Source organism: Puma concolor, chromosome E1, assembly GCF_028749965.1.
Source record: "Puma concolor isolate L17-30 chromosome E1, mPumCon1.1.hap2, whole genome shotgun sequence".
NCBI lineage: Eukaryota > Metazoa > Chordata > Mammalia > Carnivora > Felidae > Puma > Puma concolor.
This window is the reverse complement of record NC_141680.1, coordinates 52825767-52842312: the sequence shown is the minus strand read 5'-3', so window position 1 is coordinate 52842312 and position 16546 is coordinate 52825767. Positions and strand designations below refer to the sequence as shown.

The window sequence follows — 16546 nt, the reverse complement described above, 5'->3', positions numbered from 1 at the left end:
TTCAGAAGAATAGTCAACATTGTTCTCTCGCCATTATGTTTTATTTTTCACATATTGAAAAATAAATGGACAAATACCTTTCTGTAATGCTTTCTGTAATGGCAGGTGTTTTTTTTTGTTTTTTTTTTTTTTTGCTTTCTATTGCTATACTTTTTTAAAGTAGCTTTATTGAGATATACTTCATATACTATGAATTAACTCATTTAAGTGTACAATTAAGTGGTTTTTATTATGTTCATAGAGTTCTGCACCCATCACCATGCCAGTTCTAGGTTTTATCTTCCTCCCGGCCCCCCAGGAAACCCTTGTTCCTGTTAGTTAATCACCCCCTTTCCCCCCCCCCGCCCATCCCTACTCCCAGCCAGCCACTAATCTACCTTGTGTTTCTGTGGCTGTATAATCTACACCTAAAACTTGTTTAGTTTGCTGTAATGTTTTGCCGTCTTGAAATCGAGATCACATTGAAGGTGAGTACCCTTCTTGGTATAGTTTTACTTAAACATCAGATTTGCATTTTTAGAAGATCACTGGCACCAGGGTGGAGAGCAGTTTCTCTGGGGTGAATGGTGGTGGCAAAAGGAAGGAAACTTAGATTTGATCAGAGATTGTTTTACTAAATAGTTCAGGTGAGAGGAGATGATGAGTGACTGAGTTAATGCAGTGGCTTAACAATAGCGATAGAATCAAAAAGATGTTAAAAGATCTGTCAAACTTCATCATTGTTGCGTTTGTGAGGTGAGGAAAAGAAGAGTCGTGTGTCTTACGGTTTTGGGTAATGTGGTGCATGGTGGTACTGTTCACCAGTTTTGAGAATACAGGCAGGAGAGAGTTTGGTTTTGTTTGGTGAACGGAGACGCCCATGTCAGTCTTGAGCGTACGGAGTTATTGGTGATCCTTGTGGCATTTGCCTGATGGGACATGTAGGAGGCATCTGGATGAATTAACCTGGAGAAATTTCTGGACCGGAAATAAATATTGGGAGTCACCAGTACATAGGTGATACTGAAATCACCAATTATGGATCATCCTCCGTGATTTTCTTTAATGTGAAATATTCCAGACCTGCAGAAAATAGGCATGTATCTACTACTCAAATGTTCCAAATGTTAATGCCTTGTTACACTTTTTTTAATTTAATAAAATTTTAAAGATACAATTGAAACTTCCAGTGTGCTCCTCCCTAATCTTGTTTCCTTCTCTTCTCCGTGAAGTAACCACAGCTCAAAATTTATAATTCCCGTGTATGTTTTTATGATGTTACTACATTGGTATGTATCCATGACTATTAAAAAAGATCTTGCAACTTATATTTTTCATCAAACACGGACATATAACCATACTGGTTTTTTTTGTTGTTTGTTTTTTTTGTTTGTTTTTTTTTTAAATTTTTTTTTTCAACATTTATTTATTTTTGGGACAGAGAGAGAGCATGAACGGGGGAGGGGCAGAGAGAGAGGGAGACACAGAATCGGAAGCAGGCTCCAGGCTCTGAGCCATCAGCCCAGGGCCCGACGCGGGGCTCGAACCCACGGACCGCGAGATCGTGACCTGGCTGAAGTCGGACGCTTAACCAACTGCGCCACCCAGGCGCCCCATCCATACTGTTTTTTAAAACCAGAAGGAAAGAACTGAGACTTTTAAAAAGCTCAGTTCATAGACAATAGTCTTGCTAGTGTTCCACATTTTTTCCCTTCCTTTGTCAGATTCTGTATGATTGAATACAAGTATATTCTTACTAATCTCCACTTACTGTACCATCTAGTTTATATATTTATTGGTTCCGTCTGGGTCTTCCACTATAAATTACCATAGTTTGGGACAAATTCTACAATGTCATATGACATGAATGAAAGAATTGGCTTTATTGCTAAAAACTGAGAAGGCCAGTGTTGACAAGATGCCTTCCGTTTCCACATCGTCCTGTAGGGAGGTGTGCCAGGGCCGGGGTGACTATTAGACGTAGTGTGGGTTCTCTCCTAGTGCAGAGGACCTTCCCTGTGCCACAGGTGTATCTTTCACAGAATACGGGTAAGAAAATGGCCTTGTGGAGGGCAGGGTGATACAGTAACTTGGTTCTGGGTGACTTACATTTGGGGCCCCAGCTGTCTACGTAGGTTGTCCGGAGAGGTTTGCCTTCCGTACTTGGCTCTTAGCTAGGAAGCATCGCGGCCTGTGGGAATTCTAGTCCTCCCTGCTGGGGAGAAGAAACTCCTGTTTCCAGGAGGCTGAGCTGGTTCCAAAGTACAGCTTTTTCCAACGGAAGAGGGCCCCGAGATCCCAGATGGCTCAGTCCTCACAACCAGTGAGTGCATCAGAAATCATTCTGACGTGGTCCTGTTCATTGCATAGGACTGCTGGTGGACATGTAAACTGCTCTTTCATGCACATTATGATTTTTAATTAAATGGGGAAGCTTAATTTAAATGCTGCATTATTCCCTGTTACAGATAAGAAAATGGAAGTACCATAATTTGCTCAGGATTCTATAGCTGCTTCCTAAGTAGCAAAGTTGGTCCTGTAAGTCGCTGCCTGTTAATAACTGCCACTCATTCCCTCACATAGGCTATGCCTAGCGTAGATATCCTAGTGTGTTTCTTCAGAGGGTTTGATAGTTTTTTAGAAAGTACTAAGATGACGTGAAGTAACTCTCACTTTCATTTCTTGTTCTGTGGTTGTCTTTCAGGAAATTACAGACATCGTTTTTAAAATCGAGCTGTATTTCCAAGCAGCTTTGCTTGGAATCATTGTGACTGCAATGCCACCTTACTTTGCCATGGAAAATGCAGAGAATCATAAGGTAATGATTGAGTTAAAATTACAGGTACAGTTTGTTAATAAGAAATCTCATATAAGAAAAATAACCTATTTTGCATGAGTGCAAGACCTCGTATTTCAGGAATAAGTAGATGGAGCGTCAACATCTTTGCTACAGTGATAGCAATAACAATCACTTATTACTTGAGTCCTTGTCACATGCTTCAAAAGTTACATCCGTTAATCCTTGCAACATTGTGATGTAAGTTTTATGTGTACCGGCCTTTTGTAAGTCAGGAAGTGATGGGAGTCATGTGCCATGTTCCGTGTTGCCTCATCTCCTCTTAGCAGTGGGTCCTTATGTTCTTATTAGTTCACTAAACGCCCTCTCCCCCCTTAACCTTTAATGGAATGTACTGAATGTCCAAGATACTTAACTTCGGTTAAATGAAAACAGTAAGTAGTGATTGTGATCACCAGAGCCTGGGGAGGATTGCTGTGTGTACCGAGGTGGTGTGGTACCCTTTCCTTTTCTCTCCTGTCCTCAGGCAAGTGGTGCCCTGTGCAGTCTCTATCCTTGCACCCTCCCAAGGTTGTCCCTCTTACCCCCGTAATCAAAATTCTCGTTCTCTCCATGTCTGCTCTTAGTTCGGTGGAGACGGGTTTGTCTTAATTTACCCAGTGTGACAAGTAATGAAGTTAAGCCTCATAGCACACAGTTCCATCTTTTAATAATTTTCTGTAAGGAAAAGTAATACATGAGTCTCAGGAGATATTTTAAAAACATATTCATTTTTTCTGTTATATATATTCATTGTGCTAATTTAGAAAATGTAGGAAGGTATAAGAAAATTTAAAAAATCCATAACCCCACACCACCCACATACAAAATTTCCTAGACAATTGCATTTTTCTCTTTTTTGTTTCAACTTAAAATGTTTTTTCTAATGCAAGTATTTATTTAGAGGTAATCGTCGATTCATATTAGGTGGTAAGAAATAATAAAACGAGATCCTGTGTACCCTACTCTCTTCACCTCAGTAATAGCATCTTGTCAGACTGTCGTATAACGGTAAGATCCCAGGACGTTGACACTGATACGGTCACGGTACAGAACAGTGCTGTCACCACAGAGATCCCTCCTATTGCCCTTTTCAAGCCCCCACACCCACCCCTTCCCTGACCTCTGGCAGCCACCAGTCTGTTCTCCCTTTCTGTAATTTCAGTATTTCAAGAATGTATATGTAGAATCACAACATGTTTTTGGGAGGGACTGGCCTTTTGACTCAGCATGATTCCTTGAAGATTTACTCAGTTTGTATGTACCACCAGTCCATTCTTTTTTATTTTTTGGTAGTATTCCATGGTGTGAATCTGAATTGTTTCCAGTTCTTTCCTATGGTGAATAAAACCGCTGTGAACATTTACATACAGGTTTTTGTGTGGATGTGAGTTTTCATTTCTCTGGGGTAAATGCCCTAGAGTGTCATACGGTGATTTCGTTTTCAGTTTTATAAGAAATTGCCAAACTGTTTTCCAGAGGGGATATACTGTTTTACATTCCCACCTGCATTATTTGAATGACAAAAAGCATGGATCATCCAAATAACTCTATTGGACTTGTTTATGTTTTCATACTTATTTTGGAGTTTATATTTTTGTTCTTATAATTCATTGAACACAAAAGTTGTCCATTTGTTTTTATCATTCCTCCTCTTCGTCTTTTTTTTTTTTTTTATGTTTATTTATTTTAAGAGAGAGAGAAAGAGAGAGCACGAGCAGGGGAGGGGTAAAGAGAGAGGGAGAGAGAGTCCCAAGCAGGCTCTGCACTCATACTCACAAATCATGAGATCATGACCTGAGCCGAAGGTAAGAGTCGGACGCTCAACCACCTGAGCCACCCAGGTGCCCCGGTTCCTCCTCTCCGTCTTAACTAAACTTTATATTCCGTGCTTCTGTTATCTCTAAGACCAGCCCTTTCATATAATACATTGTTATGAGTGTAAGGATTTACAGATGTCAAAAATTAACTGAATAAAATTGTTAGGTATTTGGATTTATAAAAGGTTTTCAAAATTTCAAATTAAATAATGAGAGGATGAGAGAGTTAGGGAAACTCAAATCATTTAAGTTTACTGTTTGTATATGTGAAAATGTAGTAATAACACCTTACTTTTTGCACTACATGGGAGTTTATAAAAGGCTTAAGTGCATTATCAATACAAAGCTTCCCACTAAAGCTGAAAGCCTTCTTTAAATCCAGAAGACACTTGGCAGTTTATTAGTGTTATCATGAAAGGTAATATTAGAAAATGAGAATCTGGGGCACCTGGGTGACTGAGTCGGTTAAGCGTCTGACTTCAGCTCAGGTCGTGATCTCATGGTTCGTGGGTTCAAGCCCCGGGTCGGGCTCTCTGTTGTCAGCATGGAGCCTGCTTTGGATCCTCTGTCTGTATCCCTCTCTTCCCCTGCCCTGCTTGTGCTCTCTGTCTCTCTCAAAATAAACAAATCAACTTAAAAAAAATTTTAAAAAGTAAATAATGAGAATCCATTTTCTGTTTAAACATATCTTTCCATCTATTTCCACAGATTTTTAAAAGCAACAGTGTTTTGGCTACTTACTGTTTGCGCAGCTATAATCCCCATGACATCATTTGCTTTATTTTGGTTTTGTGTTACTGGATTCTGATTCTGAAAACTGTTGTCGAAATTGCTACATCTGAGAAATAATGGGCCAGATTAAAGACTATAAAGGAATTTATATTTAGTTGTAGGAAGGCTTTTATTACCTAGAGACCTGGAATGTGACTTGTTTTGTTGATGTAAAATTAAGAGTTCTACAATAATTTGTTAGAGTTTTTTGTTTGTAACATGTTTGTAATTATAATCAGTTTTCCCTCTCCCCTCTTTTTTTTTTTGTAGATCAAAGCTTATACTCAACTTAAACTTTCAGGGCTTTTACCGTCTGCATATTGGATTGGACAAGCTATTGTTGATATCCCCATATTTTTTCTTGTTCTTATTTTGATGCTAGGAAGTTTATTTGCATTTCATTATGGATTATATTTTTATGCTATAAAGTTCCTATCTGTGGTAAGTTAACATCAGTTATACTCATGCTATTAATAAATGAAATGTTATTTTAAGAAACTTAAGTCTTTATAAACATGACAGGTGGTTAGTTGAGTAATTTGGATATTAATTTTGTTCATAGAAAATAGAACCAGTATTTGTTTTAATTATTGTGTATGATACTGATGATGCAATTTATATTACTATAAGTGATTTTTGAAAACCACAGCTTACTATTATTATAAAATAATTCCTTGAAACTAAGGTGGTCTTTTCTCTAGACTCCCTGCTAGGTGTGTAATCAGGAATAGTTAAACGGTCCCTCTTTCAAATGCCCTCCTTGTCTCTCTGCTTGAATATAATTTCACAAAGAAACTCTTTTATTCCACAATTTAAAATTCAGCTTAGGGGCGCCTGGGTGGCTCAGTTGGTTGAGCATCCGACTTCGGCTCAGGTCATGATCTCACAGTTCATGAGTTTGAGCCTCACATTGGGCTCTGTGCTGACAGCTCGGAGCCTGGAATCTGCTTCAGATTCTGTGTCTGCCTCTCTCTGCCGCCCTTCCTCCCCCCCCCCCCCCCCCCCCCCCGCTCAAGCTCTGTCTCTCTCTCACTCAAAAATAAATAAAACATTAAAAAAAAATTTTTTTTTAACTATTTGATATGACTGGTGTTTGAGATCATATGCACTGTTAGCTTTTCATATGTTTACATAAAAATACACATTTCTGTTTTACAGGTTTTTTGCCTTATTGGTTATGTTCCATCAGTCATTCTGTTTACCTATGTGACTTCTTTCACTTTCAAAAAAATTTTGAATACCAAAGAGTTTTGGTCATTTATTTATTCTGTGGTAAGTCATGTTTTGTATTATTTCACTTATTTGTATGACTGCACTTGTTTGAAAGTTGTGAACTGTTTCAAGATTTTACTCATAATGTTGCTGTGTCAGAATTTCCTGAGTACGGACTTAGCTAGCTAGCCTCCGGCATCTTTTCGCATATTTGTCTTGTGCGTCATCCATTCCACGAAGGGACGCGACCGAAAGCATGTAAGAGCTGTGTGGCAAGGATCCCAGCTGCACAGAGCTGGTCCCTGTGTACTGACGCCTCCTGGCCAAGTATCCTCTCAGGTTCCGTGTCTTATTAGAGGATTAAAGACATAGTAAATGCCGAGGCACACGCTTCCAAGTGAGTTTGTATGAAATTGCTAAACATTTTTTCACTTGTGTTCTCATTGTCTTTCTTTAGACAGCATTGGCTTGCATTGCAGTCACCGAAATCACGTTCTTTATGGGATACACAGTTACGGCTGTTCTCCATTACACCTTTTGTATGGCCATTCCAATCTATCCACTTCTAGGTTGTCTGATTTGTTTCATAAAGGTAGGTCTGTTAGGTGTTTTAATAATTGAAAAGCATAAATACTGCTTAATCTTTGAGATCTTAGTTCTTGTGCTGAATATAGTAAAAAAAAAAAAACAGTTTAGCTGCTATTTACTTGATTTGAATATTATTAAGCAGCAGTTTAAGTTTACTGTGAAATCTTTTCAAGCATGTCTTTAAGCTGTAAGTCTCAAAGGACAAGGAGTATGGTGTCCATTCCCTGTTCTTTGATTCCCAAAAAGATGGACATAAATTCTAAGTATGACCTGACTTCAGTCAGTATGTTTTGGGGGAGTTTGTCAAGGATTAAATAATGTATTGTACTATAAAGGGGTGAGAGAAAATAAAGTGTAAGAGACTTTTCTTTCAAAGAAAAAAATAAAAATTACTTTTATTAAACCTGGATAATTGGAAAAATTCCATGTGATTAGAAAAAAATTGGCAAATTACTGATTTAGGGATGATTGCTGACTAATTCTACTCACTAACCCCCCCCCCACTTTCTTTTTTGCTTCAGTGTAATATGTTTAATTTATACATCCCCAGATAGAAATATTTTTGGCATGGGGAGGATTGTAATCTAAGTAGAAAGCATAGCTGTTAATACTAATAGCTAACATAGAGAATACACGTCACCGAACAAAACGCATTTTAATCTAAATATTCCTACATGTTGCAGCTAAAAGAAAACTTACAACACTTCTAATGCCAAATGCGTGAGTTTTTCCCACATAAAGCAGTTCTAACACTTAACCACCTGGAGCTAATGCAGACTCGGGGCTGTGTTCAGGGTTAAGGACTCAGCCCCACAAGCTTGCCCCCCGTTTTTCAGATGCCAGATCCGAGTAGTGGGTCTGCAGGTTCTGATGTGGCTGCAAATCCAATGTTCCTGTGACCCCTTCACAGGTTCAGTAATTTGCCATAGTGGTTTATAGAAGTTAGGGAAACACTTTCTGTACTATTATCAGTTTATTATGGTGAATATACAAATGAATAATTAAGAGGTATGGGGGGTATAGTCCAGAAGGGTCCCAAGTACTGAAGCTTTAGTCCCCATGGAGTTTGGAGCTTGCCACCCTCCGAGGGTGTGGATGCATTCACCAGTCTGGAAGCTCTCCCAGCCCTGTGTTTATGGAGATTTTTATGGAGGTTTCATTACTGAGGCACAGTGAGTTGATCAGTCTTCAAGCCCCTCTCCCCTTGTGATCAGTGGATGAGTCTGAAAGTTCCCACCTTGTAATCACTTGGTTGGTTTCCCTGGAAACCAGCACCATCCTCCAAGTCACCTGAGTAGCAGAGACTCAGCTTGGGTTGAAAGGGGCTTATTTTAGATAACAAAAGATGTTCCCTTCACCTCTGTAAACCAGAAAATTCCCAGGGGGTTAAAAGCTCTGTCCTGGAACCAGGTCAAAGACCAAATACCATTATATCATCCTATCACAGCAGCACAAAAATTTTCAAAACTTTTTGTCTTAGATTTCTTGGAAGAATATTCGAAAAAATGAGGACACGTATAATCCATGGGATAGACTTTTGGTGGCAGTTATATCGGTAAGAAATACCAAAAATGTTGGGTTAACATGTTACCTTAAGAGCAGTTTGGTTGTATGTGTGTAACTCTCTTTTTAGTTTCTATCCCTTTGCATAACAGTGAAGGTACATCAGAGAGTCAACTGTGTCAGTTAACGGTAGTCAACGTACATTTCAGTGGTAATAGATTTACTGACTATGTCCATTTTAGTTTTTTGAATGTTTATTTATTTTTGAGAGAGAGAGCGCGCGCGCGCGAGCGTGAGTGGGGGCGGGGCAGAGAGACAGAGGGAGATGCAGAATCCGAAGCAGGCTCCAGGCTCCGAGCCGTCAGCACAGAGTCCGACGCGGGGCTCCAGGCCGTGGACCACGAGACCGTGACCTGAGCCAAAGTCGGACGCTTAACCGACTGAGCCACCCAGGCGCCCCTGAAAGTGTCCGTTGTAATATACTTGTCTCTTTCATGTTATTAATTTTATTTAATTATAATTCTGGCTTCTTCAGAAATGCAACCAACCTCTTTTCCTTTGATTATATTTTATGAAGCTGACAGCCAGTGAACTTTACAGAGGCAGAAAAATATGTGAAGGATTATTTTGCTAAAACTCTACCTTGAAATCTTAAAGTTTATTCTTAACTCATATGACGTGTGATTAATTATTGTGGTGATGGTAAGGAACCTGATGTGTGTGGTCTTGTTCTGTTGATCCAGGGAAACAAAAAGATTCAGTCACGAGCTGTTTTATGTTCTCCTTTCAGCCTTACCTGCAGTGCGTACTGTGGCTTTTCCTCTTACAGTACTACGAGAAAAAATACGGAGGCAGGTCGATACGAAAGGATCCCTTTTTCAGGTCAGTGATTTTTTTTTTTTAAGTTTTAATGTTTTTAGGGTATTTACATAGTGTATGATCTAGTTTTAGGTAATTTCCTTCACTCCCCCCAGAATCCTTATAGTCCTCACTGGCCCGTCTCCCACATGCCACCCAGCCACGTATAACCACAGTCCACTAATCTAGTTGTTGCAGATTTGCCAGTGCTCAGCGCTCGTATGAATGGAATTGTATGGGATCGTCTTTTCGTCTGGCTTTTTTTACTCCTACCGTAATGTTTTGAAGGTTCATCCAAGTTGAAGCGTGTAGCGGTACTTTGTTACAGTTTTCTTTTCTTAGTATTACGTTGTATGGAGATACCGCTCTTTACTTCTCTGTTCGTCAGTTGATGGACGTTTAAGTCGTTTCCACCTCTTGGCCATCATGAACAGTGCTGCTGTGAATGTCCTTGTTAACCACTGGCTACTCCCCACATCCACTGAGGACTTAGCATCTGGCTCTCCTTTCTCTTTATTCTTACTCCTTCTGTCGTCTCGGGGGAGAATCAGCGTCCGCAGAGAGAACCTTTGTAACATCCTCAGTTTCTGACTTTCTCCATGGGTCGGAGCCCTGCCATCACCGCGCTTCACCTCCTCTGTGTCCCATGCTCCCAGGAACACTTCATCTTCCCGGCCTTTTTGTTTTGTTAGGCTCACTGAACTTTTCTGCTGTGGTCTCTGCCCCTGAGTTTTTTCTGTTCCTCAGATGTTTCCGCTAATCGCCTTTTTCGCCTTTTCTCTGTTCGGCTTCATCCCTCTCACCCTCTTTCACCCTTTTTCAGCACCCTGTATTCCACTTCTGTATCTCTTTCACCCGTCCGCGAAAAATCATAACTTTTGGTAAGTCTAATTACAGGCTGGAGAAAATTGACATAAAAGTGCAGCTTGCTGACACCACGTTTATCCCATGTAGACTCAGCTTTGTTGTAACACGAGCTATCCCATTTTCTTCCTACCACTTTTCGATTGTTAGCCCAAGCCTTCTTTGCAGTCCTCAAATTCTCCAGTCCTTCTCACTTCATTTTCCACTTCTCAGTGGATGATCTTGCCGTCTCACTTAATTATAAATTATAAATTTTTACACACTTACATCACCTTTGCCTTTTCCTGGTCCCAGAGAGAGAAGTACCTCTCCTGTTATTCATGCCTTTGTTATTGTGTGTCCTTAAAGATGTTGCTCTGTCCAATTTATTTCCTCTTTCTGTGTCTTTCCCTTTTGGATCTAAATAGGGTTTTTGGGGGGAGGGGGCCAGTCACCTTTCTCCCATAAAACAAAGTAATAGAAATCAGAACTCACAAATCTCATTTAAACCTGTATCCCTCTAGCTCTTGTCCCCTGTCTGTTAACTTTCATAGCTGAGAAACTTCCACCTCCAGCTCCTCACCTCCCTTTCACTTCTTAACTCCTGTAATCTGGTTCTGTGCTTGATCCTCTGCTGATTCTGTTTTCAGCAAGGTAACTAATGACTTCCTCCGTGTATCATCAAGTAGGCTCCACTTACTCAGCTAATCTGCTGCTTTAGTATGATTGACTTCTTCCTCCTTTTGCTTTTCTCTTGTTCCTCTGTTTTCCATAATGCTAACTCCTGTTTCCCTCTTTACCTCTCTTATTCTTCAAAACTTCCTTGGAAGCACTTTTTTCCCTGCCTACCTTTCTGATGTTTCTATGAGTTCTGAATTCAGCCCTCCACGTCTGCTCTGCCCGGGTCATGTCATTTACAGCCAGGCTGTAAAATCTTCGAGGGATGGATACATCCTTTTTTTAGTTTCTTTATCTTTGTGTGAAATAGTGCCTGACACATACTGATCATAAATAATATTGTTGAAGAAATGAATGAGTGTAGACGACATCATCCAGACAGTTTCAGTGAGTGAAACTAGTTCTGTGACTTCACCTTTCAGAGAGAACCACTCATCTCATGTTGGTATATTTTTTCAGTCTTTTCTCCATGGAGTGCTGGAATGTCTTGCTATTTTAATTATTTGAAAAACCACTGTCTGTATGTGTTTAGGACCCTTTCAACAAAGTCCAAAAATAGGAAGTCTCCAGAACCACCAAACAATGAGGATGAAGATGAAGATGTCAAAGCTGAAAGACTGAAGGTCAAAGAGCTGATGAGTTGCCAGTGTTGTGAGGAGGTAATTCAGTCTGTATCGCCAAGTCTTACTAAATGTGCAGTGATCAGTTTCTCTTGTGTAGGAATTAACCTGAAGAATACTTTTCATATGAATCTATATGAAAAAAAGTCTTTGCTTTGAAAAAATACTTTTGTCTACTTACTTTTGAATAAGTCCATATTTTAGTCACAAATGGGTATTTACTTATATAATGCCCCTTATTAGCAACTATAGTTCTTATGATACGTGGACATGAATTGTGGACAGCTTGTCATTTCTTGATAAGTATCTGATACGTTATTCTTTTTTTAAATCCTATTTCCCTTATTAGAAACCAGCCATTATGGTCAGCTGTTTGCATAAAGAATATGACGACAAGAAAGATTTTCTTCTTACAAGAAAAGTAAAGAAAGTAGCAACTAAATATGTCTCTTTCTGTGTGAAAAAAGGTTGGTATTTGTTTTTTCTTTAGTAATTTTTCCAGAAGAGTAATTTCGATTTTTAGTCTGACTTACACGTAATGATTTTTCTTTCAATTTTTTTAGGAGAGATCTTGGGGCTACTGGGTCCAAACGGTGCGGGCAAAAGCACAATTATCAATATTCTGGTTGGTGACATTGAACCAACTTCAGGCCAGGTACGGTATATGAGGGTGTGGGAGATGCTGTGATTTACGTTTTTAATTACAGTAAGTTTCTTAATGACAGACTAGGATCTAATGTTTTCAGTAGTAATTTTTTAATATAACTTGATCAAATTATAATATTTTTGGTTATCTTTGAAAATAACGTAAAATTTTCACACATGCAGATACACGCACAGACGTTATTTTTGCTTTTATGATTATTACTTGCGTGGGGGATTTGTCCACCAATTTAGTGGAAGGCCATCTTACTAACTTCAGGAGATTTAGGAGCTAATATTGACCCTGCCATCAGTTAGCCTTTGATTGTAGCCTGTCACCACTTTGTGGAAACCACAACACTGTCTGATCCTGTCTTCTGCTCTGGCCCACTGATTTCCTGGAAAATGCCAGGCATACCCTTTTCTTTGGGTTTTTGCTCTAGCGGTTCCTTATATTGGGTATTCCTTACCCAGAAGAAATCCAAACAGTGAAATTTGCTTACCTCCATGGCTCAGAGGTCACCTTCCAGTGAGGTCCCTTGATCATCCTAGTTACAGTTGGAGTTTACCTTTTCAATCAAGCCGCATTCCTGCTTCTTTTTAATTTTTTTTTTACATTTATTTATTTTTGAGAGACAGAGACAGAGCACAAGTGGGGGAGGGTCAGAGAGAAAAGGAGACATAGAATCTGAAGCAGGCTCCAGGCTCTGAGCTCTCAGCACAGAGCCTGATGCGGAGCTCGAAGTCACAAACTGAAATCATGACCTGAGCTGAAGTCGGACGCATAACTGACTGAGTCACCCAGGGTACCCCATCAGTCAAGCTAATCGCCCCATTGGGCCCTGTCAGTGAACTCTGACTTAGCTATGTATGTCCTTTCGCCATCGGAAGGAATAAAAATTTGACTTACTATTACCTTGATTCTAGGAAGGAGTTTGAATTAATTTCACCTACCAATTCCTTTACAATGTAAATTAAGCAAAAAGTTATTTAAAATTGGTTTGTATTTCTGTAGGTATTTCTAGGAGATTATTCTTCAGACCCAACTGAAGATGATGATTCCATTAAGTATATGGGATACTGTCCTCAGATAAACCCACTGTGGCCAGACATTACATTGCAGGAACATTTTGAAATTTACGGAGCTGTAAAAGGAATGAGCACGAGTGACGTGAAAGAAATCATAAATCGGTAAAATCGGAAACTTTTTATTACCCAGAGAAAGGTGTACAGTTCACATTTTAAAAGTTTAATTTTTAAAGACATTTTTGTGGATCATACTTTTCATTGAAAATGGTCATTACTTTTTCATATATTCTTTACAGAATTATGATAGTTATGAAAATAAAAAGGTAATTTTTCTGTTTCTCATTACAGAATGAATGTGCCTATAAATGTCATGAAACTTATTTTAATTAGATTTTTCTTAATTTTTTTTTTTTCAACGTTTATTTATTTTTGGGACAGAGAGAGACAGAGCATGAACGGGGGAGGGGCAGAGAGAGAGGGAGACACAGAATCAGAAACAGGCTCCAGGCTCCGAGCCATCAGCCCAGAGCCTGACGCGAGCCTGACGTGGGGCTCGAACTCACGGACCGCGAGATCGTGACCTGGCTGAAGTCAGACGCTTAACCAACTGCGCCACCCAGGCGCCCCGATTTTTTTAATGTTTATTTTGAGAGAAAGCACATTCGTGCACAAATGGGGGAAGGCAGAGAGAGGGGGACAGAGGATCCAAGCGGGCTCAGTGCTGATAGCAGAGAGCTTGATGTGGGGCTTAAATTCACGAACTGTGAGATCGTGACCTGAGCCAAAGTTAGATGTTTAAGCAACTGAGCTACCTAGATGCCCCAAAACTTATTTTAAAGTGAACCTTTTTGTCAAGATAGTAATTTGTTTAAAATGATGTAAATTAGAGGTCTAATTATATAGTAAGCTTCAGCTGAGTGTTCTTTTTGTTTGTTTTTAATGTTTATCTGTGTTTGAGAGAGAGAACACGTGTGTGTGTGCATGCACATGAGTGGGGGAGGGCCAGAGAGCTAGGGAGAGAAAGAATCCCAAGCAGAGCCGGATGTGGGGCTTGATCCCACAAACTGTGAAATCATCACTTGAATCAAGAGCCAGATGCTCAACCTCCTGAGCCACTCAGGCACCCCTTCAACTGAGTGTTCTAGAAAAAAGACTGTGAATGATCACAAACAATGACTGATAATACACTCATTTTGTATTACCTATTTTGCAGGATAACGAATGCACTTGATTTAAAAGAACATCTTCAGAAAACTGTAAAGAAACTACCTGCAGGAATCAAGCGAAAGGTACTTTTATTGAACAACAGATATGTGTATGTTTTATTGATCAGTTTAGAGCCTGATACTGTCTTGATCAAATTTCTTATGTGAAGGCTTATTAGTCCTCCTCCCCCTCTTTCCTTTCTATCTAGTTGTGTTTTGCCCTGAGTATGCTGGGGAACCCTCCCATTACTCTGCTAGATGAACCATCTACGGGTATGGACCCTAAAGCCAAACAGCACATGTGGTGAGTATGACATTAGAGACACTCGGGACAGGGGCGTCTGGGTGGCTCGGTTGGTTGAGCATCCGACTTCAGCTCAGGTCATGATCTCACAGTTTGTGAGTTTGGCCCTGCGTTGGGCTCTGTGCTCAGAGCCTGGAGGCTGCTTCGGATTCTGTGTCTCCCTCTCTCTCTGCCCCTCCCCCATTCACGCTCTGTCTCTCTCTCTGCCTCTCAAAAATAAAGAAAACTAATAAAGACACTGGGGACGCATTATACTGTATCATACTTTGGAGTAAAAGAATATTATAATTAATGGTTTTGTGTTATTTATGTATACATATTCACACTGAGTTAAAATCCTATGCAAATGGCAAAATGATAATTAAAAATTGAATATTTTGATTTCTGGAGAATCCCATGAACTTTTAAACTTTATCATACTTCATACTTTCATGAAATGTTAGTAATATTTTATTTATTCCAGAACAAAAATGAATATATGGGTAATTATTCAAATAAAGAGTACTGCTTTCTGAATAGCCTTTAAAAGATTTTTTCCCTAGTCATTTAACATATAAATTATAATTCTCATAATAACATTGGCTTGAATTTATGTTGGAACTCTTAGGAATTCATGGTGCTAATTAGTTGGCCAACTTTTTGAGCCTAGATTTCCATGTCTATAAAATGTGAGGTTTGGTGTAGAGATGCATATTAAGTTTTCCCTATGATTCTATGACAATTTTTGTTAAAATGTGAAAAAGCATCAAATTTTATAATTTATTTTTTAATGCAGAGAAATATTTGAAATTATGGAGTTTCTGTTTATTTGTCAAACTTTCCAAAATAAAGGAAAATAAATTAGAAGAATCATAGTTGGGCAGTGTATATTAACTGCAGCAGTTGATGTTTGATAAATTCTAATTAACCAGAGAGTTGGATTTTCATTAGCATTCAGTTGCTTTTCTCTGTTTATTTTACTTATGTTTTATAGGCGAGCAATTCGAACTGCATTTAAAAACAAAAAGCGGGCTGCTATTCTGACCACTCATTATATGGAGGAAGCAGAGGCTGTCTGTGACCGAGTAGCTATCATGGTATCTGGGCAGTTACGGTAAATGTCTGAAGCGCATGCCATTTGGGTGGGGGGTAGATTTTGACTGTTTCAGAAACTTACAATAATAAATTTAAATGCCAAAAAAAGTATCCTTATTTGAGTTTTTGAATCAGTTAGCTTTCTATAGAATTACTTGAAAATATGTTGGTTTATTTCCAAAAAATGACTACTTTGCATATGTAATTGGCTTAATGATTCAGCAACTTGGAGTGTTATTTTTCATGCATGATATCTGTTATTTTAAAAGATTGCTAGGCATTGTATTGGGTTGTAACCCAAAGTATAAATAAATACACTTATAAAATATATTAAATAAATAAATACATTTATAATTCATGTTGATACTCCTATAAATAAGTGGCTGAATAAATGAATTAATGTGGGAGGAGAGCAAATTTTCCTTACAAAAAGATTCTAAACAGTATATGGAGATACTGCCCCCTCCAGGAAGCGGATCTCAGTCTTCCACCTCCCAAGAGTAACCAGTCTCTTCTAACGTACGGGAAGGGGATGGTGGTAACCACACAGTAGAGCAGTGTCGCGTGGCAATCATATACCCCTG

The 16546-nt window shown here is 39.1% G+C and overlaps 1 protein-coding gene across 3 annotated transcripts in view; it reads left to right on the top strand.

Moving 5' to 3' along the window:
- Positions 1–16546, top strand: part of ABCA5 (ATP binding cassette subfamily A member 5) — an 80634-nt gene that overhangs the window by 57605 nt on the left and 6483 nt on the right. For all 3 annotated transcript variants that reach the window (XM_086687876.1, XM_086687879.1, XM_086687878.1), the window contains exons 23-35: positions 2684–2797; positions 5677–5847; positions 6565–6678; positions 7076–7210; positions 8687–8761; positions 9500–9591; positions 11621–11747; positions 12058–12175; positions 12272–12363; positions 13366–13541; positions 14593–14668; positions 14794–14888; positions 15862–15981. In XM_086687876.1, the coding sequence (XP_086544002.1) occupies positions 2684–2797; positions 5677–5847; positions 6565–6678; positions 7076–7210; positions 8687–8761; positions 9500–9591; positions 11621–11747; positions 12058–12175; positions 12272–12363; positions 13366–13541; positions 14593–14668; positions 14794–14888; positions 15862–15981 (1505 nt within the window). The remainder of the gene's footprint in view (positions 1–2683; positions 2798–5676; positions 5848–6564; positions 6679–7075; positions 7211–8686; positions 8762–9499; positions 9592–11620; positions 11748–12057; positions 12176–12271; positions 12364–13365; positions 13542–14592; positions 14669–14793; positions 14889–15861; positions 15982–16546) is intronic.